At 42.6% G+C, this 27,065-nt stretch overlaps 2 protein-coding genes across 3 annotated transcripts in view; one reads left to right on the top strand and one right to left on the bottom strand.

The window, feature by feature from the left end:
* The window catches only part of itga3b (integrin, alpha 3b), a 32,148-nt gene extending 25,567 nt beyond the window's left edge, over positions 1 to 6,581 (top strand). The window contains exons 21-26 of one of the 2 annotated variants that reach the window (XM_084342096.1): positions 2,311 to 2,436; positions 2,907 to 3,020; positions 3,685 to 3,783; positions 4,234 to 4,359; positions 4,582 to 4,738; positions 5,071 to 5,204. In XM_084342096.1, coding sequence (XP_084198222.1) covers positions 2,311 to 2,436; positions 2,907 to 3,020; positions 3,685 to 3,783; positions 4,234 to 4,359; positions 4,582 to 4,692 — 576 coding nt within the window. In that variant the 3' untranslated portion in view covers positions 4,693 to 4,738; positions 5,071 to 5,204. Of the gene's footprint in view, positions 1 to 2,310; positions 2,437 to 2,906; positions 3,021 to 3,684; positions 3,784 to 4,233; positions 4,360 to 4,581; positions 4,739 to 5,070 lie in introns of both variants that reach the window. The other variant, XM_084342095.1, reaches the window with a different exon arrangement.
* Positions 6,582 to 6,699: 118 nt separating this feature from the next.
* ace (angiotensin I converting enzyme (peptidyl-dipeptidase A) 1) lies at positions 6,700 to 25,810 on the bottom strand. Its single transcript, XM_084342328.1, has 25 exons — positions 25,129 to 25,810; positions 20,859 to 21,029; positions 20,668 to 20,755; positions 19,610 to 19,753; positions 19,337 to 19,528; positions 18,891 to 18,988; positions 18,524 to 18,693; positions 17,919 to 18,142; positions 17,637 to 17,781; positions 17,068 to 17,166; positions 16,337 to 16,459; positions 16,029 to 16,234; positions 15,253 to 15,389; positions 14,749 to 14,907; positions 13,192 to 13,279; positions 12,804 to 12,947; positions 11,848 to 12,039; positions 11,369 to 11,466; positions 10,838 to 11,010; positions 10,356 to 10,579; positions 10,118 to 10,262; positions 9,676 to 9,774; positions 9,307 to 9,429; positions 8,325 to 8,515; positions 6,700 to 7,217 (listed from the first exon to the last, which is right to left on the bottom strand). Exons 1-25 carry the CDS (start codon positions 25,369 to 25,371, stop codon positions 7,039 to 7,041), a joined length of 3,855 nt encoding a protein of 1,284 aa, XP_084198454.1. The 5' UTR covers positions 25,372 to 25,810; the 3' UTR covers positions 6,700 to 7,038.
* Positions 25,811 to 27,065: the final 1,255 nt, after the last annotated feature.

The following is a 27,065-nucleotide window of genomic DNA, read 5'->3' as shown; positions in this document are numbered from 1 at the left end:
TCCAGAATGAGATCGAGGTAACATGTAAACCTGAAACGGATATTGACAGAAACATAAAAATACACAAAACAATGCTAGTGAGTCAGCTTCCTACTGTATGAACCACATAAAAACATCCTGGGTTCATATTCAGCCCGGGACCTTTATATGTCGTGCTTTTCTCATCAAGTCTGTCCTATCTCTGTGCACTGTCAACTATGTCAAAACATGTCTGTTCTTTCATTTTTTACTGTTTACTCATGCCCACACCCACGACATACGCACATCCCAAAATGTCCCATTACTGAAAAGCCACAAACACAGTTACATAAACAGAGAGAGGTACTGACTTAAATGAAAGGCCTAGAAGAAAAAAACACAAAGACTATGAGTCTGCAGCCATGCCAGCAGCTCTGTGACGCTGTACAGAAGCACAGCGGTGCTTTGAGCTCGATGCTAACGGCAGCTAGTTTAAATGCTCGCTGTGAAAACGCTGGGTAACCCTTTATGATAATCATCTTTTAAAAAATGGAAACTTTATAGCTAATTAAAATGTGGTTAGTAGTTATTATATTGCAACAAACAATAAAATACTTAATAGAATAATTTATTCACCCTGTGAGAACAGATCTCCTGTGGGCAGCCCTGCACTGACTCGTCGTTTGAACAGTCCTGTTTAAATCAATCTAAAAACAGCTAAAGGAGTACAGGAGCAGGTTGATTTCTACGACGTAGTTTACTTTTTTTTTATCTTTACAGTCATTATGGTTTATTGACTTACACAGCCTTTGATTTAGATTGTACATATTTAAGGATATGAAGAAATCTGAAGATAATCTAGGAAATTACATCACAATAAGCAAAAATACGCATAGAGGCAATGAGGAAATTGCAGATGTAGCTATCTAAACACTCAAAAACTAAAAAATGTACACAGTTTCAATAAGTGTAAATGTTTTTACGCTCAGAATTGTTTTGGATCAGTATCTTTTGTGTGTTTATTTCGTAAAATGCAATGAAAATACATTTATTTTTTGTTTATGACAGAATTTCAATACTTTCATCAATTATGATGAAAGTCTCTTGACCTGCATGACCTTTTAGCTGAGGTTGTACAGATTTAAGGGAAATGAAGCATTTGAAAATACTGCAAGAAATTACATCACAAGATGCAAAAAAATACCAATGTAGGCACTGATGGACCATCTCCATCAGCAGAGTTTAAGCAACTGTTTATTGTGAAGTTGCAACTGAAATGTTGAATAAATATTGAGTAGTACATCTGTAACACTATGTGGATAGCCATTATAGAATTATAATATACTGATATTTATTAACCTTGAAATGTGCCTAACAAATGGTTTATAAAGCACTTCATTGTTTGTTAACAGCTAGTTTAAAAAAAAAAAAAGAATAAGAATTTTGGTTTAAAACATTCAGGAGGCTGTTGAGCCCTAAAAATCTCATTCTCCCAAAGCTCCTGTGTTAGCGGCATAAACACCAACACTCCCCTGATAGTCCGGCTGGTTGCACAGCTAACTGAGCTAACTGAGCTAACCAGCTAACAGCAACTACAATCATGAATTATAAAGATAAATGCTATAGGCCAATTCTTCCATATTTTGCCTCAACGATAAATTTACCATTTATCAGCGATGGTTATTATGAAGTGTGACGCAGTGCTGGAATATTGGTGTTTAGCAGACATACAGTTTACCATGTCACCATGTTACTTAGCGTAATAGCATGCAAACTTTTTGCTAATTAGCTGTAAATGTAAGTTTCCACCCCTAGAGCCATACTGTCAGGGTTAGGGTGTGACAGTTACTCACAGTTTAAATAGGATGATTATACTGCTCAAACACCTTTGGGTGATGTACGTTAACAGTACAAACATTAAACTAGGCAAACAGGACTAGATGTAGGTTTAACTGTGCTACTGTTGAGCGTACAGTGCTGTTCACAGGCTGGTTACATGTGCCTGTAATTCATTCGGACGCGTGTGTGAACTGAAGCGGTCGGAGCAGCATGACTAAATGTGAGTGGTAGAGCAGTGGTGTGAAAATGGTCTCCAAGCCAAACCACAGCAGTGCAGAAATACATTTTGGAAAAAACATGTGCGTCGCCACACACAAACCTCACAGAGCCCCAAATAGAAAGTCATAACGTGTGCGGCCCAGATATAGACAGTGGAAAAGACAATGCTATTCCGAGAAGAATTTGGTAATGTCTTTATCAAAACCAGTAATTACCCCAAGCCCTCTGATGTCATGTCTCTGTCTCCTCTGCTTCCTCCTTTCGTTTTTCCCCTCTCCCTCCCTCGTCTTCCAGTTGTCAGGAGGCGGACGGACGCGCACTAAACGGCAGATTGCGGTGGATGATGATACGACCCAGCCACATATTATTGAGCCACAGGCAGCCATCAGGCTCGGTCCTCGCAAGGAAACCTACTTGCTGGTAAGAAGTTAATCTGCCTTATCAAACGCTCGCAGAATTCATGAATGTGTGCACCAAATTGCATCCAGCAACTGCTGAGACTTTTCGCTCTGAATCACAAATGCCAACCTGCTGGTGGGGCCGGAAGAAAAGTCAGGAGATCACCAAAGCCAGCAGGATACATCCTCCAGGGATGATGTATATCTGTACCAAATGCCATGGAAACTTTTCCAATAGCTCCTGAGATATTTCAACCTCGTACACTGACTGACCGACAGACCAAGAGCCACGCGGCTAGCTGCCACCAGCAACAACCTACTTTCACTCAGCATATACTGGAGTATACAGTGTTATCACTGACTGATGAAGTGGATCTCACACTGTACTGGAAGTCCCCCGAAAGCTTGAGCACTTCTAGGCTGCAAAAGAAAAATGGTGTCCGCGTTCGTGTCACTTGTATAACAGTTGTTCTTTCTCATCGTGTGTTAAAGGACTGCTCCAAGGGAACAGCACGCTGCGTCACGTTCACCTGTCCACTGCTCAACATGACGGATTCAGCCAAGATTTATGTCCGCTCCCGTTTGTGGAACAGCACAATGCTAGAGGTTAGCTCACCAGCTACAGACACACGCACACACACACACACACTTACAGATAATGATAATAATTCAATAAAATCATCCACGGCTTCTGCCTGCTTCGGTTCAGGAAAAACAGTAATGAGTATAAGCATATTTACTACCACAGAAGGATACTGTTCGCTGATCCATTTAATACAATTGCATTCTTGCTGAGAGGATGTGTACTACTGGGATAAACCTCCTGTTGGTCAACTATTGCTTTACTGTCTAAGCATTGTTGCCATTTTCAAAGTCAAAAAGTAACATTACATCATATTCTTTTATACATTAAATTCTTCTATTATATTCTGTGCTCATTGCTCACTTCTGGCGATATTTGAATCCAAAAGTTTCCCATATAATCCTATGCTCCGCAGTGGGGTTGTAGCGGTGTACCATGGAATTAAAGAAAGACGATCGTCTTATATCTAGTGATATTGTAATAAAGCATTTGCTCAAAAAAAAAACCCTTATGTTTACATTCATTTAAAAGTCATTGTAACTGATGATAATCATAATAATAATTAGAATAACACCATAAAACTATAAACTATAAAGCTTTGTGCACTTCATCAGAGTAAACCTGTGCTTCTACAACCCTGGGACTTCTTTGTGATCATGTTTTGATGCCGTGTGTGTCCCCCTGCAGGACTATAACCACGCCCTGAGAGTCGTGGTCAAGGGTCAAGCCACACTGAAGCTCATTACAGATAAACCAACCATCAAGATGGACAGTGAGACCACCAAGGTGGGTGATGCACACCTGACATCGCTGCGCTGGTGTTGTGCCCACAACATCATCATTAAAGTTGCTCCCGAATCGTCATGGCAACTGACCAGTCATGTTTGTATGATGTCATAGCTTGCACATGGGAGAAGTCAGCCTTTCTCACAGGTGGTTCACATTTTTATAGGGTCTGTTGTTAACCCGAAGCATGATGTTTTCCAAACCTCGATTACCGCTGCACATTCATGTGGTGACGTAGAGAGGAGGGAGAGGATTGTTAACTGAAAAACATGCAATTTCTTACATATTGCACCTTTGAAATAAAAAATAAACTGAAAATAGAACGTCAATTTACTTTAAAAATGATAATAATAAATGACTTTTTCACTTTTCGGTCAGCTGTTATGATATTCCTGGAGCAACATTAATTTGTTTCTGATGATTTTACGTGACTCTCCATCTTTCTTGTAGTTCTCAGTAGACATAGAGCCAGTGGAGGGGGTGGAGACTCCTTACGAGCTCCCACTATGGATCATCATCTCTGCAGCTGTAGCGGGAATTCTACTCCTCGGAATAATCATTCTTATACTTTGGAAGGTGAGACCGCTGCACCTATTACACTCTTTCTGCAGAATTTCTACAGAATTTGAATATCTCCCAATCTCTGCACATGTACCATTTTTAAAGTCAGTTCAAGACCAGCAATCTCTGGACTATATGATTGCCGTTGATGACTCATCTGACTGATATACCTTCCATTAGTCTAACCTTTGACTTACTCCCCCATGCACCCTCCTCCACCTCCTCCTCCGCCTCCAGTGTGGCTTCTTCCAGAGGGCCAACAGGAGGGAGATGTATGAGGCCAAAGCCCAGAAGGCTGAGATGAAGATCCAGCCCTCTGAGACAGAGAGGCTGACTGAGGACTACTGAGGGGCCCCATGGGCCCCCCAACAGCACACACCAGTGGGGCTTTTGGGTAATAACACCCCTCCAAATGGATTTTCTTTTGGCTACTGTTTTGGGGTTGCTTACCACTTAACTTTCTCTTTCTCTTTCATGTCCACTGTCTACCTAACAGCTCCTCTGCTTCAGTTTCAGGCTAATACAGACTGTGCATTTGCTGCCGATATTTATGTCTGTTGTCTACTTTATCTTCTCCTTTATACTCGGTGTGCATTTATCTTCTACCTAACCTGATTTTCCTCAGAATCCTAAATCTCCCTCTCCATACGTCATTAATCCCGGCTCTCCTGCCGTGCATCCTCTTTAATGTCACCCTCTCCTCTCTCTCTCTCTTTTCCCCGCCAGCTTGGATTCTTCAAGCGAGCCATCTACTATCGGATAATGCCAAAGCACCGGGGGGTGAAAATTCGCAAGGCTGAGCGCTATCAGTTCAATCTGGGATTTCAGCCTGAGGAGCCACAGAAAAAGTACTGGATCACCAACTGGACAGAGATGCAGCATTACTACTACTGAGGCCTGTACTTTGGACCTTGAACCACTCACCGTCACGCTGGTTTGGCCAAACTGAGAACATTGGGCTCGGTCGAGTGGCGTGGACCAATTGTGGATAGTGCGTTCATTTTTTTTTTTACTTCAGAAGATTTCAACTTTTTCAGTGCAATATACTGAACATTTCAGAGATTGTAATTTGTTGCGTAATTTGTCATGAGTGCAGCGTTGTACATTGGAATCGGGGCTGCGTTCAAAAGTAAATCGTACATTTGATTACGTTGCAGGTTTTTTATGTGATGAACTTGTTGTTTATATGTAATTTTTCCTATCTGAGGTCTCTGAGCTAAGTTGCTGGTCAGTCATCATGTTCTTTTCCAACATCCGCCTGTTTTCCTCTCTAATCAGAGGAGTGAGTCTATTGATTTTCTCTGTGACTGTGTACGTCTGTCCCCAGGCATCACTTTGTGGTCAGCGGCTGTAGACTATGTAAGGCTTTCAAACATACAGCAGTCGTTTGAGAGACTCAAACTGCACTTAGCAATCCACTCTGTTATGAGTGAACGCGTGTCTTCATGTGAATGTCCATGTCGTTGCTTGGCAAGCATGACGAAAATGGAGTTACACTGGTGGCATGGATGTTATATGCAAAAAGTGACAATTTTTCAAAGCTATGGAGAAAAATACAGAGAGGTACGCAGAAAAACTTGTCCTCTTTGGTGAAAACTACATTTTATAATCCACATTAAATTCCTCCAATCCCTCCTGCAACAAGTTGAAAAGCAATAGCTTCATGTCTGTATGTGGAATCAGCCAACATGTGTTGATGAGATGATGGGAGCTCACCTGATTATTATTTATTACACTGTCTTGTGTTATTACAGCAAAGAATATCTTTAATAATATCACATACAGGGAGTCGTGACACTGGATTAAATAATACGTGATGTTAAACATGTCTGGAGACTGCGAGCTCCAGCATAGATGAATTGTACATAGTGACAATAAGTTGGATCGACTGAATGAATGCATACGTCATCGGCCTTTGTTGTTTCGCTGTCCCTGGGCTTTTTGTATGAGACAGACACATCGTGGCCCCCATTGAGGTCAACCTGCAGTGCTGAGAGTCGATTGGACAGGCAGGAGAAGACAGCTACTGAACGGTCTCCGATGGGACTAAGTGTTGCATTACAGCTCTAGTCTGTGTTACCTGAGAGCCCACAGGTTGTGACTGTGGCTGCTACAGAGGCTCCATTGACTCTGGGAGTGAAGAGGGAAGGGCTGAAACCAATGCACAAACTCTGTTCTCTGTGGTGGTGTTGTTTCTTTACTGTGCAGTTTCACTGTAATTAAATTGTTTTTATCAACCATTGTAGTTTCATTGATTCCCTCATCGGATGGATCACATGGATGAGTCACCAGGGTTCATGGTAAAAACTGTATACTATACTGTCTTATTTACAACACACAGTCGGAATATATATTTCATGTCTTTATTGTAGAAATGCAGAAAAAAAAGAACAAAATCAAATATTCAAAAATCTTATGTATCAATGACTTTACAAACATTCATTTAAAACATTTCCTCCCAGACCATCAAATATTGCAAATAAATTACAAAATTGTAATGTTCCTTTGCATAGGCAAAATATAATTGGGCTCAAAATGTATACAATAAATATACAAGACTAGATAAGGAGTAGGCAGACCAAAAGAAAATCTAATTTGATCAGATGCTCTGTACAGTACACAAAAACACTGATGTTCACATTGAGGTTGGCACTGTGCTAGCTGCAGTAATTCAGGCCTTACTTTAGCCACCACCTAGTCCTTCTGCTTCAGCTCCATCATGGATAAGGACTTGTCACGCTTTTTTGACTTCCTGTACTTGTAGCCCAGTAGAATAGTAGCCAACAGGAGGACCACACCGAGGACCAACAGGACCCACTGGCCAGCTACGGCAGCTGCGCTATTCACGTTCATACCCAAGAAGTTCACATCGCCTGAAACATCAAACACAGAAAATACAAAGTAAGCACAATGCTGGGCTGATTGTTTTCATGCACTCAAAAGCTCATTGTTTCACATTGAACATATTTAACAAGCAGCAGCTTTCAGTCCAAATCTAAAACCTCCAACAGCTGGTGGCATGTTCGAAAAGATGCCATGAAAGTGCCCTCTAGGGTGGACAACATGTGGTGAACTGCCCTGTCTTCACTGTAAATAGATCACGACTTTCTGTGTGCTCTATTATTTTTACTAATTCTGCGCTCGTTGTTTATTTTCCTTTGTTCTATATTATATGGGTACTGTATTATTTCTGTTTCAAAAAGGTTTTTTAGGTCGAAACTGTTTTAAAAACAGTCAAGTCAACAAAGAAATGTTGTGGGAAACAATAACTCAGACAATAACCGAAACATCACAATCTATAATCATTGCATCCCTAGCTGGAAGACTTACTTTTGGAAAAAATACACAAGATATTACTCTTCCTACCTACAGATGGCGCACATCAACATGCCGTGTCGGACTGAACCGGTCTGAAAATAGAGCTGGTGCAGCTCTCTAACTGGATGATATTCAGGATATGTAGCTGTTTTGCATTAACAACACTGTTGTTGCTGTCAGTCGACAAAGACACATAACTAACCAGTGTAGTCTGAAGAAACTAAGTGACTTTCTTCCTGTTTCTCATCTGTTTTATATTTTTGCATCTAAATTCTGTATTTCTCTCCTCATCTGTGCAACAACAGCTGGGTTCTCGTTCTCCCACCATCCCTTCCTCGCTCTCCCTCTTACTCTCTGTTTCTCAGAATCTCATCAATCTAATCTGTACACATCCTTTCAGCAGGATCTCATCAGTAAAACAAGAGGAGCAGGAGATTGATTTCCCTGCAAGCCGCAGCAGGAGAAAAACAAAATTAATGTGTCTGCATGAAGATGTGAAGACGTTGTGCCTTTTTTCTCTGGAAAGGAGCACAAAAAACATTTGGCTTTGAGCTTGGAAAACTTAGTTAACACGAATTGCTGCTTTCCCACATGCACATGCTTTTATTTATGTTTCTGAGGAAGGATCAAAGTATGCAGATGTATGAATGTGTTGGGCCTACCGGAGCTTGAAGGCTTCCAGTCGAACTCGGGCCACCCGCGAACATCTTTGTTGTTGTTGTTTTCCTTCTCCAGCCAATCAATGAGCGGTTTGAAGTACTGCATGAGCGGCTGGGCAGTCATTTTGGGCTGGCCCGTGATCATGGTCATAGCCTCTGGCCAGGGCTTACTGAAGCCCAGCTTCATCACATCACTGCAGATGTTAACACAGGTCAGAGAGGAGGGTCAGAGGAGACAGCAAGAGTGTGTTTTAGAGATAATTACACACGTGGCACAAAGCATGTTTTCACCAGCTGCCTGCACAGACACACACTAAAATAACATATCAGCAGTAGAACAACAGAGACACAATCATGTCTGTTTTCAATGGAACAAAATATATACAATATATAATAAGATACATAGTTTCTTAGTCAATTCTAGTATGCAAATGTATACAATAGGATCAAAACATCTTATGCTTAAATGACAGCATTCATTTGATCGGTATGGACTCCACAAGTTTGTTTTAAAACCTGCTGACTCATGTTATCCCAGCATGATTTGGAGGCTTTCCACAAAGCTTCTCATGATGTCAGGTAACGCTTGGCTTTCTCAGTCTTAACATGCCCCAATAAATGTTCAGTGGGGTTGAGCTCAGAGGAGACTGTGGAGGAAAGTCTGTGACAGTCAGGACTCCTTTGGCTTCTTTGCTCTTCAAGTAGTTCTTGCAAAGCTTTGTGGAGTCCTGACAGTCATGGGGCTTCTCCTCCACAGTCCTCTATGACATCACGAGAAGCTTTGTGGAACACTGTCCAATCATGCTGGGATAACATGAGTCAGCAGGCTTTGGTGACGAGGGCTGAGATTTAACTTCACTTCTAATTACTTCAAGGCTTTTCACGCCCCCAATGCACCATGGGATATGAATGATACATAAAGGATATTTTTTTTGTGAAAAACAGAATCAGTGGTTGCATACTGTATCATTCTTCGTGTACTCACCCCATCAGCTTCCCAGCTTCTTTAGACTTGTAGATATCGCAGGTATGTAGAGGGCCAGTGTGCTTGGCAGCATCACAGAGAGCTTTGTGGAACTGGAACTGAATGATGAAGCTGACAAAGTACCTGATTGAAGATCATAAAAAGTGTACAGTCAGGACTGGGGCTTTAAATGCCAGAAAAACTCAGTAAAACACAAAACAAACTGGTCACCTGTTTGTGATGGTGGCTGATTTTTCAGGACATGTGAATCAAAGCTCATTATCTTCTATAGTGTGTTTATCTTATCTATCCACAGTGTGTTGAAGCAGTTATCAATCAGAGTGTGTTCAATTATCAGGCAGCCTGTTCTGCCGAATCATGAGTATTTACCTCACGTAGGGCACGTTAGCAGGGATGTGGAACTTTGCACCTGGGTCGAAGTCATCTTCAGTACGTGCTACCGGTGGAGCCAGTCCCTGGTACTTCATTCTGTAAAGCGATAAGTTATAATGTAATGTTCACTCAAGTAAATCATTTATAATTACACATTCAGTCCACAACTTACTGATTAACTTTAAAGGGGCAATATGTAAGAATTTTAGTTGGAAAAAATCAAAAATCAACTTTTAGATTATCAAGAGAATAACTGCGCTACTTAGCTACGGACAGCTACAGTTAGCAGCAGTTAGCGGTTACTGCAGTCAGTGCTGCCACTGATTATGAATATGACGGCTGGGGAATTCTTACATATTGCACCTTTAATAATCCATTTTCATTGTTCTAGATAGTAAACATTACACTTTGTCATTGCAAAAATGCCAGTGAACATTACCTGAGGTTCCACCATTCTTTATTGTACTCAGTCGGTGGGATGCGTCCGTCAAATACCTTCCATCTCCACTGATCCATCAGGTATCCAAAAGGCAGGAAGGCGATCTTGTCAAGCGCCATGCTCATCAGGAAGTTAATATCACTCTCTGGAGGAGGAGACAGAAACGTCAAAGTCACATTAGAATGTCGCAGAATGTTTTTGCAGAACTGTGGTCGCACTCCCGGTCGTGGTCACTCACCATAGTTGCTATCGACTTTGTCCAGGAGGCCGATGCTCTGCAGATGTTTGGGCGTAGACACAGACAAGGCCAGCACGTCGCCGATGGCCTCGTGGAAGCCGGGGTTGGCTCCATCGCGGAAGGACACGGGCTGGTCTTTGTACTGCAGGAAGTACTGGACGTGGCCCATCTCATGGTGCACGGTGATCAGGTCATCCATGGTCACGACGGTGCACTGTTTGATCCTGGGGACATAAACAAAGACACAGTTAACGCAGTCTTACACCTCTAAAAACTAACGTGGAACAACTGATCAAGAAACACCGGAATAAAGCACAACACAAATCCCCATCAGGCAATCAAATCATGTCTGTGCTTGATTGCGCTGAACTCAGTACTTATTTGTTTTGTTGCTAAGATCACAAGTGTTTCGTAACATTCGCGTACTCAACCACACACTCAATAGCCTATCAATCAGTTAGGTTCTGAAAGGCGTATTTTACCTGAAGTCTTTGCGGTTATAGAAGTCCCATGCAGAGGCATGGCACACCACCTGTCGTCCATCAGAAGGTTTCTCCAGCATGGACTTGTTCCAGAACTCCTCTGGCATAGGCAGCAGACCCAGAGAAGTGAAAAAATTGTCTGATTCCTTGAACATTCTTATGGCATCCCAGCCCTTAACGGGAAAAGAAGAGCATCAGTGAAGATGTGTATGTTTCCGTGTGAATGTATAAACAGTTTTGCAGGCGATGAGATATTTAGAAAGTAGATGATTGCACAAAATAAATGATAGTTCTAAAAGGATACTGAAAATATGTTTACAGTATATTCATGCGTTAAGTACACTTCATGTCAGTTATGGATGACTGCTTATCCTCATTCTGCTTGATCCACTTTGGACCACATCTGCATCGCTTTAGAGAAATAAACTGATCCTTGACCTCTAAACCTGCTAGCGGGTGGTGGAATATGTGTGTGTGTTCTTTGTTGCAGCGGTGATCGTTATGAAGAAGCTGCTTGATGTGTTCATTCACCTGTGCCACCATAGCTGGAGTGGCGTCAACCTGCGTGGCATGTGGGAAGGGCATGACCAAATCCATTATGCCAGACCACGTCTGTGCCCACATGTTGCCTGAAAGGACAGAAGACAGCATTCTTACATCGCATTTCTACGATTTAAAAAAAAAAAAAGGCTACGGGGCAAGTCGTCCTCTGCTCTGCCAGTCTTAAACCGAGTGGGATTTGTGACTGCGAGTCGGTCCAATCCATAACCGTGTGGAACTGTCACACACAATCTCACGCTTGGCTCCTCTGAAAGCAAATTTAATCCCGCCTAAATCCAAACGCATCTACAGCCAACGACAGCATGTCAATGGGGTATGCTTCCACATAATAGGAGGGTTTGTGCTAAGATCCTTTAAATTCCATAGTGAAATACTGACTGAAGTGTGGTTTTGGCCTGTGACCTTAGCCTCAACTTCTGAAAGCCAGAAAGTTCCTCCTTGTTTCTTACCTAGCAAATGAGCGGGAATGGGTCCACGCAGATTTATGTGCTTGGCGCCGTACTTTTTGTAGAGAGCCCTGCGAACGTAGGCGTGCACGTTCTGATAGAGTGGTTCAAGCTCCTTCCACAGAGTCTCCAGGTCTTCCTCAAAGGTTGGGGTTTCATACAGGGAGCGCCAGAAAGCCCCATTGTCGGAGTGACCTATAGACAGTACCAAGGATCAAAACATTCATCAGTGAGGTGTCTTTTCAAAGTCAGTAATGATGGCAATGCAGTTATGCAAACATGGTTTTGAGAAAAGGTGCTTCTGAAGCAAAAAACATCCAGAAAAATTAAAGGTGCAGTATGTAAGAATTGGCTCCCTGTTGAATTCATACTGCCAACAAATAGGGGCAGCATCTCACCAGTGTAACTGCTAACTGCTGCTAAGGGTATTCTGTTCCATGACTGTAGTTACTGTTAGCTAGTTAGCTCAATTAGCAGGACAGCTAGCCAGACTACTGGGGGACTGTTGGTGTTTTTGACCCCGTTGCACAGCAGCTTTGGACCGAGGTTTTCAGAACCAGAGCTGAAGTTCTGTCCTACCAACACAACAAGGGGGTTCTGTGCCGGACTACTGAGGACCATTGTTCGAGCTAATAGTGGAGACTCCAGAGAACAGTTTTTAGTTTTTGTACAGAATTGAACAAACAAGATATAACTTGTTTTAGAGGTGATGGTAGGCCTAGACTAGCTGTTCCCATTGTTTCCAGTCTTTGTGCTAAGCTAAGCTAACTGAAGATTCATACTGGTCTTACCCTGCAGGCATGAAAGTGGCATAATCCTCCCATGTAACTCTCAGTAAGAAAGCAAATACCAAAAAAGTGTATTTCCAAAAATTTTGTACGTATAGCCCAGAGAATTCGAACCAGCCACCTGCTATTGTTGTATTTTTCTCAAATTGGATGTGAAATTAAAGGTCATACCATTGAGTGTTGCAGCTTTGTTGGCCAGCTGAACATATCTCTTGTAATGATCGCGAAGTCCTTTGCCAGCAGAATCTCTCCATCCCTTCCAGGCAAACAGCAGTTCATCATAGTCCCTGGACTCTGCCATGATCTTCTGGAGATCTGAAACAAAGCCCCTTCTTATATTACACACACTTCACCTACTGTATACGCTTTTTAATAATAATAATTTTAAAAAAAAGCCTAATGTGACTATATCTATTAATTAAACAATAATTTGCCATTAATAATCTGGTAATCTCAAGTATTAACTATTGTTTGCACATATGTTACATTTGCTTCATAATTTGTTTTATTTATATTTTGGGGGTAAAACTCTTCACACTGGCTTATATTATAGTTTTACCTGGATCCAGGGGATGGCACCTCCCATTTTCTCTGCAGACCGTAGCCACACTGTATTTGGTCTCCATGTTTGATAGAAGAGTGTTGTACTGAAAAGGTAAAGGCGTCCACACACACACAAACTGTCAGAAATCATCTGGTTTTTATATTTGGTAAACACCTACCTACGTTAGCTTTCCAAAGGGTGCCCAGTTGGATGAGGAAAACGTTTTACTCCAAACAATATGTTTAATTTACATACTACAGGTTGTTTTTGAGTGCACCAGCCTTGCGTAGGCGGACACTTGTCTGACAAGCTCCTAGAGCTCCGCGTCTGGTCCAAAAAGTGTCTTCCCCTTCATTACCATAGCACATTTTGCACACAAGCAAACAGATTCATGTAAGCTCTTGCTCCTAGGAAATCAGGTTTAAAACATAAGTATACCCCACCTATATCTGCAGTGTATCTGTAACTGTTTTAAATGCTGTCTCTCTACCACACTCATATTAGACTGGCTGGGTTTCATCTAAACGGGGAGCACCCAGAGAAAATTTTTTCTAGATTATATATTATCTCATTAAGTCTGCAGGCTAATGTTAGCTAATTTTATTCGCTTTAGTAGACAGTCTATAGTTTGAACTTTGCTTTGAATGTTAGATGTTTGAAGCCAGCATAGATATCTTAAAGAAAGCCTTTCTATCTCCTCTCTTAAAGATGATTTGTGAGGAGTGTGAGATACACAATTACCTGTTTGCCTGAAATGATTTCTCTGCTTTTGCACAGCTCTAAGCCTGTTTTAGGGTAAGAGCTCAAGTTATTGCGTGTTAAAGCTTGGGTTGGTAAGTCATTCTAGAACCAACTTTATTTGTAGAAAATCTCTTGACATCCCGACATCTAACTCAGTAGCACTACGCACACAGCCCCTGAGCTCAATAACTGCGGCAGCAACACACTACTGTCGCAGCTAACGTTACCTGCACGCACACACCTGCGAACACATACCTGGATTAACTGTCGTGCTGGGTCGACTTCCCGGACTGAGGTACGTTTGTGACGGCTATTCTGCCTGTGTTAACATTATTGTAGCATTCCGGCATTTAGCAGAGCTGTTTGTTAATACTTATCCTTTGAGTGTAGTTTTGCTTACACTTCAGGCATCTGATATTAATGGTCATCTTGGATATTGTATTTTGATGGCAAGCATTCATGCTAATGTTAGTAGCCTCATTGTGAGGAAAGTTTAGTGCTTTCCATCAATGGTCTGCTACATACAGTCCATTTTTCACTACCTGTAAGATCTAACTTTGTCTATTTTGGGTTAGCATCATTACGCCTACTACCTACAAGGTCTCGCATTAGCTAGATAATGTGAGCTAGTGAACTAGCCAGTTGGTTGTTGTTTCTAAATGTCTCTCAGACAAAGGCTATCATTGCAGTTATGTTCATTACAGCCAACACGTCTCGCTTTTCTGAGAAAACTGAGGCTTCCCCGCTAAAAACAAACAATCTCTGCTTCCAGAGCAGCTCTGTGTTGAAGAAATAAATAAATAAATAAATGGAAAACTATTTCTTCCACACCTCTTCCAGTTCTGCCGCGGGCAGAGCGGCCCTCTCAATGTCGCTGAGTTTTTTGATGATGCGTTTGACTGAGGCGTCCTGGAAGTCAGTGGTGTCGTACATTCGGGCCTTCTCTCCGTACTGCAGGGTGTGGGCTGACATCTCCAGGTTCTTCTGAAGCTAAGGCAGAATAAGGAATACTCTTTAACTTTTTTATTTTTAGATGCTATGCCAGAGAAGCAAAGTGATTGGATGGATGGATGGATGGATGGATGTTTTATATAAATAGGACAGATGGGTACTTACATAGATAGAAACATTCACACATTGATTAGTGACTCATTGATTCAGTCAATCGTTGATTGATTGACACAGTTTTGATTAACCAATCAATTTATTGATTATTTTACTTCATGCACGAAATCACCATTACATGCAAAGGTCCTTTATATCTGATTGATGATAGAGGATGTTTGGACAGCATTAAGGTGATTTCATTGGAGTCTGCCCATCAGAGGCTCTCACCATCGCCTTCTTATTGTCTTCGTTGATGTCGGTGTTGTACTTCCAGGAGGCCTCGGTGTAGGCGTTCCACACCCCCTCAGCTGTCCTGTTGTAGTCGTCTAGGAATTTCTTTGCATCAAGCTCATCTGTATTCTTGTCTAAGTAAACAAGTAGAAGGCCAAGTTAGCCGAAATGCTGTAAATAAAGATCCATGTCATTAAGTCTGAACAGTACTGCCACATCTAAGAAAATTACAATGCATGACTAGTAATTAGAATGTGTAAATGCCCTAGCCTCTTCGTTTCTTTAGGCGTTTGCTTCAAATGGAAAAGAAAGTTGTACTTTTCTGCTTGTGTGAATGCAGAGAAAATCTTTGACCAGACTGTGGTACATTTTACATTTTCACCGTTGCACCGCCACTGTTTCCCATTAATTACCTCGACTGTGGCAGCCCACGTTCAGAATGAACTTGTGTTTCCACAAAGCATCTTTCATTCTGAGTCAGTGTTCTCAAAGTGCACTAGATTGATGCATTTAACTTAAAAATGTGCAGAATGTTCCTTTGGGGAGCATGCCTGCGTCATAGCAGGTCCTACTATCATAGTCTTACAAAATCCTGTGGGAAACAGTGAATCGGATCCATCTTGCACAGCCAAATTATAATCCTCACTCTCTTACATGCTGATTTATTTAAAATGCAGCTTTAGCCCTTATCTTGGTTTTATCCTTCCAGATAATGTTAATGTATTTCGTCTTCTGTTATCCTGCTGTCCATTCACTTGGAGCAGTACTCTTACCAATATCCTCAGGGTAGCCCTCAGGGATGGGTGGGACCCAGTTGAAATCAGGCCATCCCAACGTCTCACCCTCATTTTGTTTTTCCAGCCACTTAATAATGGGATCAAAGTATTTCATCAGCGAGTTGGCATCCAACTTGTCGGTGCCAATGGCATCCTGGAGCACCACGGGCCAAGGTTTGGAAGAGCCAGCTTCAAGAATTTTCCTGGAGGAGGTAGAAAGAGATTGTATTACACCACCACTGCTTCCATCAGCCACTGTTCGTGCTCTGTGTAATAAACAATGGAGGCCCAATCAGATTACTAACTTTAGAATGGCGCCTGCTTCTGCGGAGCGGTAGATGTCACATGTGTGCAAGGGACCGGTGTGATTAGCTGCCTCACACAGTTTTTCATGAAGCTGGAACTGCAGGATGAAGCTGACAAAATACCTGCAAGGGGGAAGAATTCAGTGCATTAGACTATTAAATTCTGTCAAACTTCAATACATTGACTCCAATACTAAGAAATCAAAAATGACCCTTTACTTTAGATGATAAAAAATGTTGTAAGCATGTGTTTCAGCAACCACGACGTGTGTGTTGAGTGAATGGTCATTCCTAACATTGTTAGAGAAACCAGCTGGGGTCAGAGGCTTTTCTTATAGATCCTCCTGCCTCTGCAACAAGCTTCCTGCTATTGTAGACCTACTGTATTGTCTAAGAGCGGACTCAAGTGCCAGTAATTCAGTCCAGATTTCAGCACACAATGACTTAAGTCCCAGCTCACCGGCCCTTCTTTCATGTTCCTCTTACCTTACTGTAATATCCCTCCCACCCTTGTTTTAATGTGCAGGCACATACACAATCACACACTCATCATGATTGTGCGCTGAAGAGGCTCAATTTTATGAAATTTAAAACGTTAAAGCTCTATGTGACAGTACGAGTAATGCATTAATCACACAGCTGGGAAAAGTATCCATTAGCCCAGATCGATTGTTCTGATCTCCTCTGCGTGGAAACTATTAAATTGTCATGGGGGTGGAACAGGATGTTACCTGATGTAAGGTGTGTTTCCAGGGATGTGGTATTTCGCCCCGGGATCAAAGTGGTCCTCTGTGCGCTTGGTGGGTGGGCAGATGCCTTGATATTTTGTCCTTTAAAATGAAATAGACAGATTTAGAGCACACTGGTATGGGTTACATAACGGAGACATGAAGTTCTGGAAAATTACTGATGGCACCTTATCCCGAAAACAAACACCCATTGCTCCTTCTCACGCATCCCAGTAAGACCCTTCCTTCTCTGCCTCTAATTGGCTAGTGTTCATTGTTTGGTTAGTGTTATTCTTAGATGGTTGGTTTGGTGGTTAGAGTAAGAAATAAATGCAGGGTCAGAGCCAAGAGGAAGAGTACAGATGGGTCAGAATATGGGTGGCTAGCTATTTTCTTTGTTTCAAGTCCTTGTGCAACTTCGAGCTAACCAGCTAGCATTAGCTTCTTACATCCCATACGGACATGAGAGTAGTATTGAGGGTCATCTGTGTTACTCTCGGTAAAAAAGTAAGTATCAATGTTTCCCAAAAATGTCTATTGTTAGTATATTAAGCCTTTGCATAACAGCTTACCTGAGGTACCACCAGTCAGCGTTGTAGCGGTCTGGAGGTGTGCGTCCACTGAACACACCCCACCTCCACTGGTCGATGAGGTAGCCGAAGGGAAGGAAGGCTATCTTCTCCAGAGCCATCTTTAACAGGTAGTTGGTATCAGTTTCTGGAGGAACACAATATCGCATTTAATTTTTGAATTATCTGAGGATGAATAAGAAGATTTATTCTAATTGCCAAATGTTGGCAATTCGTGCACATCTGTTTCAAAGGGTTGGATTTGATTTATTTCTGTTGCTTTACCATTGTCAGAGGTTACAGTGTCCAGCAGGTTAATGGTCTGCAGATGTTTGGGTGTGGAAACGGAGAGAGACAGAACATCGCCAATAGCCTCATGGAAACCAGGGTTTGCTCCACGACGGTAGCCCACAGGCTGGTCCTTGTACTGCAGGTAATATTGGACGTGCCCCATCTCATGGTGCACAGTGAAGAGCTGCTCCATTGTTACTGTGGTGCACTGCTTGATCCTACAGAGGAGGAAATAGCAATATGATTGATTTTGGACTTATCAAGTTGAATAAACAGTGGATAAAGTCCAAGCTCAATGCTCAGGCATTTAGGTGCTGACCAATCAGAGCAGACTGGGCTTAAAGATACAAGCAGTAAAACGAAGCTTTGAGGCAGAGGGTGAATAGAGGTGCTGCAGCAATGGACAGTATGAGAAAAATGTCTTTTATGAACATAAAGCATGTAAACATTTTCTGGTATAAAACCTGAAAATTAGCATAAAATTGGACCTTTACAAGTACAATAATTACGTTATATCTTGTATCTCTGTTCAGCTTGTACATTAGCAATGCATTAAATCACTCAAACAGCTCACTTGTAACTAAATCAGTTATTTTTACCTGAAGTCTTTGCGGTTGTAAAAGTCCCAGGCGGAGGCATGGCACACCACCTCTCGACCCACAGGCTTCTCCAGCATGGATCCTTCCCAGAACTCCTGCGGCATCTTTTCCAAACCCAGAGAGGTGAAGAACTCCTCGGCCACACGGAACATGTGCGTGGCATTATATCCCTGTGAAGAGCAAAATCACACAAGTCACAAATCAGGTCAGCATTGGAATTATAATCACCTAAATACTGAGAAAGTTGGATTGATTTCTGATTTATGGTGGCATTACTGCTGGTGATGTAACTGTCTGCGAGAGCCAACAGAATTATTATTTTTTTCCAAGTCATCCCAGAAGCACAAACTCTTTCCCCCTGACTTACTTGTTTGACCATTTCATCAGTCACATCCATGTTGGGTTTGTCAGGAAATGGGATCATCATACCATAAATATTGTTCCAGGTCTGGGCCCACATATTTCCTGAGTGTGAGGAAGAAAACACACTTAAGCAAAAAGCCTAGCTTGTTATGTGATACTCCGCTCAGAGGCACTGTAGGAAATGCCTCCTTCACAGTAACGAGATAAGCACATAAAATGACTTGCCACGGTGTGTTGCCATTTCTTTTATAATTTGAGTTTGTATTGTCTCGAGCATGTGTGATTAAGTGCTTATTGATTTTCAAGCTTGAATTAAATTATGAGTGTTTATGTTTAGGCAAATTCCCTAATGAAAGGGTTAAATAAAATAAAAATCTAGGGTGTGGAAAAATTAAAGACCCTCGCTTTCCTGGCTAACCCTGTGTTAGCAGCATAAATGTTCCGTCGTACCTAGCAGGTGAGCAGGGATGGGTCCTTTAAGGTTGATGTACTTGGGGCCGTACTGTTTGTAGAGCTGGCGGCGCACAAAGGCATGCAGGTTCTGGTAGAGGGGCTCAATGGTCCGGTAGAGCTGCTCGAGATCTTGCTCAAAGGTCTCAGTCTCGTACGAAGAGCGCCAGTCAGCTCCAGTGTCCGCAAATCCTAAACAGGATGAAATGTTATTGCTAATGCTATTTCTTGAATCCCATGTTCACAGTGTCAAAGGTCAAAAGAAGTTCTTACCGTCCGCTTTAGCGGCTTTGTTGCTGAGCTCCACAAACTTGGGATAGTGCTCCCTGAGTGGTACACCTGATTCGTTGTGCCAGCCCTCCCAGACGTACAGCAGCCTCTTATAGCTCTTGGAGTTGGCCATGATATCAGTGAGATCTGCAAGATAAAAAAAAAACATACAACAAGGACTCAGTAATGCAGAAAAGGACTAAATATGAAGGGAAGCTGACCTAATCTGGTGCACAAACAGAAAAATGTGCAAAAAATGTAAGTTTTTCCTAAAACAATCAAGACATATTGGCGTTTAGATGACTTCATGCTCTCTCAGCAGGAAACAGACACATCATGCTAGAGATTAGCTTTGAGTTATGACAACTCCATGACATTCTGAGCGTCGTGTAAAACAACATTTATCTTCAAAGTGCCAGAGGGAGGAAACGAAGGTGAAGAAAATGAGAAAGACCACAGATGATGGTGGAAATGGTCTGTTTGTTGTTATAATGGCGCTTTGTTCTCTGTTACAGCATGCAGCACATACGTTCCTTCTAGTTTCCAAGATTGTTCTGAGGTTCAAGAAACCAATGACTATAATGGGGACCGCAGCATTACAACAACAATTACGCTTATTTATGTTTACAAGTTTTATTTCTTAGGTAGAAATAATTGTTTTTGCCATCTTGTTGTATTGTGTGTGTTGGCAAGTATTTCTCACAATGACTTTTGGCAGGGAAACAAAGAGCCATTGTTCGCAAAGCATATCGCCAGCGTTAAAAGCTACTGACATGCTGTTTCCATAGCTTTCTACTCAACACCCATGGGCACATCCATAACACTTCCTCTGGAGACCTCTCTGAAGTCGTTTGCCCATCCTGTTACTTTCCCTCGTGCAGATACGATCTAAACCACTTACAACTGTTTTTCTTTCTAGACTTCCCCCTCCACATTGTTCCATATTCCTCAAAGTTGCTCTGTTCCTGTTTTTTCCCTTCAAGATCTCCAACACATCTGTTTTACGGAGTTCATGCATTTTGATCCTCAAAACGGAGCATTTATGTACTAAATGTACTCACGAGGTTCCAGGCTCCAGCTGACGTTCGGCTCTGGATGGACCTTAGCTGTTGAATAGATATTGTCCATGGTGCTGAGAATTGTGTTGTACTGGAGACAAGAAAAAGAGATTTAAAGTCTGTTTTTTGCTGTTCAAAACACAAAATATGATTACCAGAATTCACAGCAGGTTCTCAGAGAATGACAAACAAACCTTTTCCCTTTCTGCTGTGGGCAGGTTGGCAACTCCCAGTATCTTGATCTTCTCCACCAGTTTCTTGTCTTTAGGGTCAGGGAGAGCATTGAGAGTGGCTTCAGTGAAGACCTGCTTGGCTTTTAACCCCCATGCTGATGCGAAGGCCTGCTCTTCAAGGGATGCATTTACCTAAAGACGAGAGGAGGAAGTGAATGGTGACACTAAATCTTCTCATTTCTGCAATTACTGCCACAATCTAAGAGGAGGAAATGAATCTGCGGAGTCAGTCGTTTAGTTTAACCACCTGCAGCTCAGTGAGGCCAAGATGGAGGAGGAACTGATGGTGGACAAAAAGGGGGCATATTTGACGGGAAAGAACAAGATTGAGTCGACTCAAATTCTTGAGTTTTATATAGTTTAGGATTAGGAGTACATACTGTGTTAACTTGATACTTGTGGCTCACAGTGAAATGTCTCAACTCATGAATGCAATTTTATTTAAGCCTTTATCTTGTAACTTTAATTTGTCCTGTACTTTGGTTTACCTATCCAGTAGTTTGGTTTTCTTAACAGTTTCCAAAATGGCCTGATCGAGGCCCTAGCATGGCCACCCAGTCTTGATATGTAACTCCCATACCAACAGCATGTCTTCGTCTTGGGACTTAATAAATTCCTTGACAGCTGCACCAACACATCTTCCCCCTGGGTTCAATAAAAGTGCTCCTTCTGTCTATCGGGGGCAAGGACAGAGGCAGAATAACCTGACCTCAAGGATAATATTTTCAAAAACGCCTTCATCGCTCAAGAGCACATGCTCATATGTGGCCTCAATGAATCTCAGGAGCTTTTCTTTATGGCTTTCAGGAAGGTCACGGACACACTGTAGGCGTTCTCAACGACCGTGCTGGAAGAATGGATGGAGTCAAGGCTGCTGCAGATAGTACATGTGTTTCACATTGATTTGCTCCTATTCGAAATGATGACCTACTGCTGTATTGTTACTGCACTATGTGTCCCTGGTGCTGAACCACTGACATTTTATTTGCCTGAGTTTTATTGTAATGCAGCAAGGGGCAGGCCACCTGGTGATTTAAGATTGTGATCGACCTAGAGGTCATTCACAATCTACCTGTGAGGCGATCTCGATATTTAATGTCCTCTTACTTCTGCTTCAAACTTTACCTTTGACTTGCAGATCTGTGCTGTCTATCTTTAATGCAATCTTAAGTTTTTAAAGGTACTCCAAACAAACAGGGGGCGGCAGAGCACCAGTGTAACCGCTAACTGCTGCTAACTGTAACTGTACTGTCTAACTGCCCTTAGCTAGCGCGCTCATTTAACCCTGTCGCTAGCGGTTGTATTGGCGTGTTGTGTCGTGTAGTGTTGTTTTTTATTGGTCTGCCATCTCTTGAGGGACAATGTGGCTAGAGGCTAACTGATTAGCATGCTAACTTCAATAGATATCCCTGCATTGCAATACATAGACGTCAAAACTTTAATTTCTTCACATCCTGTCGATATATTTAGTCATTTTTTTAATGTTTTGAATTTTTTGAACTAAAAGTCTTACATATTGCACCTCTAATGGTTCAAAATGGAGAAATTCATTGGCTAGTCCAAGTCTGGCCATTGTCCACAGTGCATTTAAAAAATTAGGAAAGATTGCGATATTGTTTTGTTTTGACTACTTCTCGTTGTGACTCTATACTTTGTGTCATGTTACAGTTAAGGAGTGCAGACTGCGCTAGTTTAGTCATAAACTTGGGAAACTTGACAATCTCTTCCCCAACACTAACGTCCATGTGACCATGAGTGAGTGGTGAGTTACCAGTTGCTCAACACACACCCTGATAAAACCTACAGGTCAGTAGCTTCATTCCGGTTAATGTTTTCATTGAAGCCTTTCTTATCTGTCTTCTTCCCATGCCTTCACTAAAATAACAGGCAGTGAGCTGAAGTATTAACTCTGACCTTTGTGCTCTTCCTCTCAAGTCTTTTTCTCAATAGCTTTTTCCAGCCAGCCTTCATCCACTCCATCCTCCATCCACCCAGATAATCACGTACTCACATAAAGAAACACAGTAAAGATAAGGCGGAAATGCCTTTTTTTGTTCTGCTGATTGTCTTCCCCTCTCAAGATCTTCTCATTTGTTAATAGGCAAGCAAGGTAACTTCTCTATAAACAAATCCTCCTAATCATTTACACTTTGGACACTTGAAAAGTGGACTTGAATGCAACACTTATGTAAGAGTTTCTTTACAAACGGAGCCTCCACGTTCTCTTTTAAAGGTAAATACATTAAAATAAAGAGTTATTTGAAGGTATTTGTATCTGACTTTTGAGAAAACTCCACCGCGGTGTAGGTAATTCTTAAGCTTGACATTCAAGTCACAAGAAAAAGCTGGCAGTGTGCACTGAATTTGACGTACTGAGCCTCGGGTGACAGGTCTGATTGTGACATGTGAAGACGGCTGCACACTGGGGTTCAAAGGACATCAGTCACTGATATCCACTCTCATCGGTTTTTATTCAGCATGATTAGAAGCTTGTGAGCCGATCCTGACTCTGTTTGATCCTCTGCACGTCTAACCTGAGACTCATTTGCAGCAAATTACCCTCACCTCCGAAGCTGCATGGGACTGTGGAGAAAGCGCGTGTGTGTGTTTGCATGTGTCCTTTAAATGCATGAGTGGACTGTACACGTTGAGATCTAATCTGCTAGTTTATTCTGAAAGCTTCAATGCCTAGGATTTACAGTTGAATGCCAACATTCGAACATTTCTCTGTCAGGCTGAGTTGCCGTGCTCCCCCTGGCTGCCACATCTGATGAAGCTCAGTGCTCTGATCCACTTTGATCCCATCTTTGAATCGCCCAGGAAAAAAAAAAAAAAAAAAAAATCATGCCCCTTCACGGCAACTACAAGCCCGCTCATCTTTCACCTGACATCTCGGCTCATCCTGGAGAGCAGAACGCATTCTGCAGCATGACCCTGTTGACACCGGTGGGGTGGGGGCAGCATCTACACCTGTTCAATATGTGAGGAGACCAAAGCTCTGGGTAGTGTACTGAAATCCTGTTGTGACAGCTGTCCAAGCACACTCAGAAAAAAAAGAAAAAACAGAAAAGAGGGACTTTTCCCTGAGTGTGTCATGTGGATTATTTGCTTTCACATGTTTACAGATGAGTAACTCTATTGTTTGCACATATCCTTCACCTGAAGGCAAGCCGATACACACCTCTACGCTTCCTGCTTTATGGCTGGTAGCCTTGTCTTCTTTGTTTATGCAAATGACTCTTAGGCACATGATGAGATAAAACTGTTAACACCATTACAGCCTGCTTTTAATGTAATGTCTTGTAGCTTGCCTCTAAATAGCCAAAGGTGAGGTGTTTTATTGGCTGCTTATATTGCCTCATGAGACCATAAAGACTATAAGTGTGTGTGAAACTGCAATCTGGAGCGAGTGCGTCCATCTGGAGAAACTGTATGAAGCAGGAAAATATCATAAAACAGACAGTTAAACTAATAAACAGCCGACATAATAGCACGTAAGACCCCCTGGAAATGTATTCAAAACTTGTAGACGCTCGCTCCGCAGGCGCACAGATCTGTTTTATATTTCCAGTAACACACAAGCTGAGTTGGCTGCACTGGGAGGAAACTGAGCATGTAGTTCTGGAGAGAGATGAATAGGGGTGATCTCCAAGTCATGCAGGGCTCAGCTCCACAGAAGCCCTTGACCATGCATGCATTTATGGGGACGAGGTGCCAGTGGCTGGCGAGAGCTGATCTCAACGGGCCAATTGCATACCAGCTGTGAGAGAAAGGTTCAGTTGGTGTGCGTACTGGCACACGTCTTTAAGAGCTGTGGCTGTGCGTAATGGCTGTGCCACATGATAAAGTGGCTGCTATGGCATTGCTGAAGGACACTGGCAATGCGCAATTTAGGCTAGAGCGAGTATTCAGGGGCCGTACTGATGTTCTGGCCCGTGATGATGACCGCTCATCAAACAGGGGGTGCGCGGGAATGCCCTCTCCTCCTACAGAAGCTCGCACACTCTCACTGTGTGCAGAGATGCGCCTCTTGGCCTCTCGCTTGAAATCAGACCACTTGTTTCTAACTCCTCCAAAGCCTGTGGCTCTGAGCGGGGAACTGACGTACATGGGGTTTATTAATCTGTCCAAAATACTGCATACGCATGCTTCCTGTTCTGTGTGTACACAGATTTTCTACCCCTTAACATACACAGAGTTTTATAAATTTGGCCCCAAGGAGTCGTCTTACCTGAAGCTTGGAGTTGTGGTCTGTGATGTCGGTGTTGTAGTTCCAGCTGGCGGAGACGCTGAAGAATAACACCTCCTCAGCAGTTCTGTTGTAGTCATCAAGGAACGTTTGTGCACTAGCAACAGTGTCTGTGTAAGTCCCTGGCAGCCACTCATCTCGCAGAGCTTCAGAGTGTCCCAAGACTGGCAGCAGCAGCAGCACCGTCCACACAAACCTGTCCCTACTGTTACCCATGGCTAGCATCCACCAAGGGAAGAGTGGGAGAGAAAACTGGAAAGTGAACGAGTTGTGGAGCTAAAAATACACTTGTTCAAGTGTTAGAGAGCACACCTTCCCCCTGGAGCTATTGTCTCATCCACTCCCTAACTGCTCCCTTCTTAGCCTCCCAGTCTGGCTGCTGGTTAAATGCACAAAAGCCAAAGTGAGCTTCTTTTAAAGTGCCAGTTTAACCCAGCCCACACTTCACTGCAGCCTCCCCTCTTTACCACTTTACAGCACTGGACACATTTGCCCCCACTTGCCTTCCTCCCCACTATCTCTTCTCCCTCCCTTCTTTTTCTATTTACCAGCCTGTCAGGATTCAGACGTCTGGCAGTATCTTTGATAAGATCCACGTTTCTATAACTGCAGGAGATGAGAGATAAGAAATGACACACCGGTGCAGCAGTGTGCCTGCCTGCCTGCCTGCCTGCCTGCCTGCCTGCCTGCCTGTGGAGCGGCGGATCCTCAATAACCCGCACTGGAGAGTCTGGGAGGGACTCCACATACTTTGCTCTCAGTTCCCTCCTTCAGCTTAGTGACAACAGAGGGAGGGGGTGAGTGAAAGGGAGAGGGAATAGGGGAATGAAACGGGAGAGTGTGACAGGATTGAAGGCTGAGGGTTGAAAAGGCTGGAAGAGATTGGCAGAAAAAGTGAGATAGAGTCACAAAAACAGTGAAAGGGGCTCAAGTTGAATTGGCTCTTTTATGCAGAACCTGAGTTTAGTTCAGCACAGCTTTCACTCCCTGATCCGAGGGAAGAAAATGTCTGTCTATCGAACTCTTACAATTTCTCTCATGAGGTCAGCCTATCAGTGATCAAAAAGTCAGCAAGAAACTCCTCAAAAATGATTTTTTTTGACAGTTGCAGTTTCTCTTCTGAGAACGAGAGCGTTCGCAGCTGTCAGGCAGGGGAGGGATTTTCAATTTTGGCATCTTGAGAGTAAAAATCCAAAGTGCACAGTCCCACCGTACTGTAGCATGTAGTAAGCCTTATTCCATTGGCTGTTGCACAGCAACTGTCAGAGCAGCTTATATCAGTCACCGTCTGATAGCGTGTGCTGCACATGTATTTATCCATAAAGTATTCATTACAGTGATCGGGGAAATATTCCACTGAGCTGTTTATTTCCTCCACTTGAGGGAAGAAGAAACACGTGGGCACTTTCTTGCCATAATTAGTCCTGAATAAACAAACCAAATTTACTGAGTCGCTCTTCATCTCAAATTGAGCTGTTACACTGTCTCATTCATCTGGAATCCTCAGAGCAGAGTGAGCGAGGCTACCGCACACAGAGCCGCTCAGTGCAGATTTAATGAAGGCATATTAAAGCCCATTCTGTACATGACTGCAGCGATTTGAGCAAATCACAAAGGATGTTTTTGGCACAGGCAAACCTGCATTAACTCATTCTGACTGATGTATTATGACGTTTTGAAGTTATTTTTTAAATCGTTGATAATTATGAGATCAAATCCCATTTTTGATGCTAGCACGACATCACTGTGATTCGGTCTATAGTGGGTTTAAAGGGGCAATTTGTGGCAATTTGCATGCGTTGATCACGTTTTTATTGGCCACGTGTGAGCAGAACGTAAGGTGACATGAATAACGAGACCTTCCCGTCTCTCTCGTCTGCCTGTACAAGACTGTAGGTGATGTTCAAGTGAGTTGTTCA

This window comes from Pagrus pagrus (assembly GCF_965226575.1).
Source record: "Pagrus pagrus genome assembly, chromosome: 21".
In the NCBI taxonomy this organism is placed as follows: Eukaryota; Metazoa; Chordata; class Actinopteri; order Spariformes; family Sparidae; genus Pagrus; species Pagrus pagrus.
Note: the sequence above shows the minus strand (reverse complement) of the source record. Positions and strands in the feature narration are given on the sequence as shown.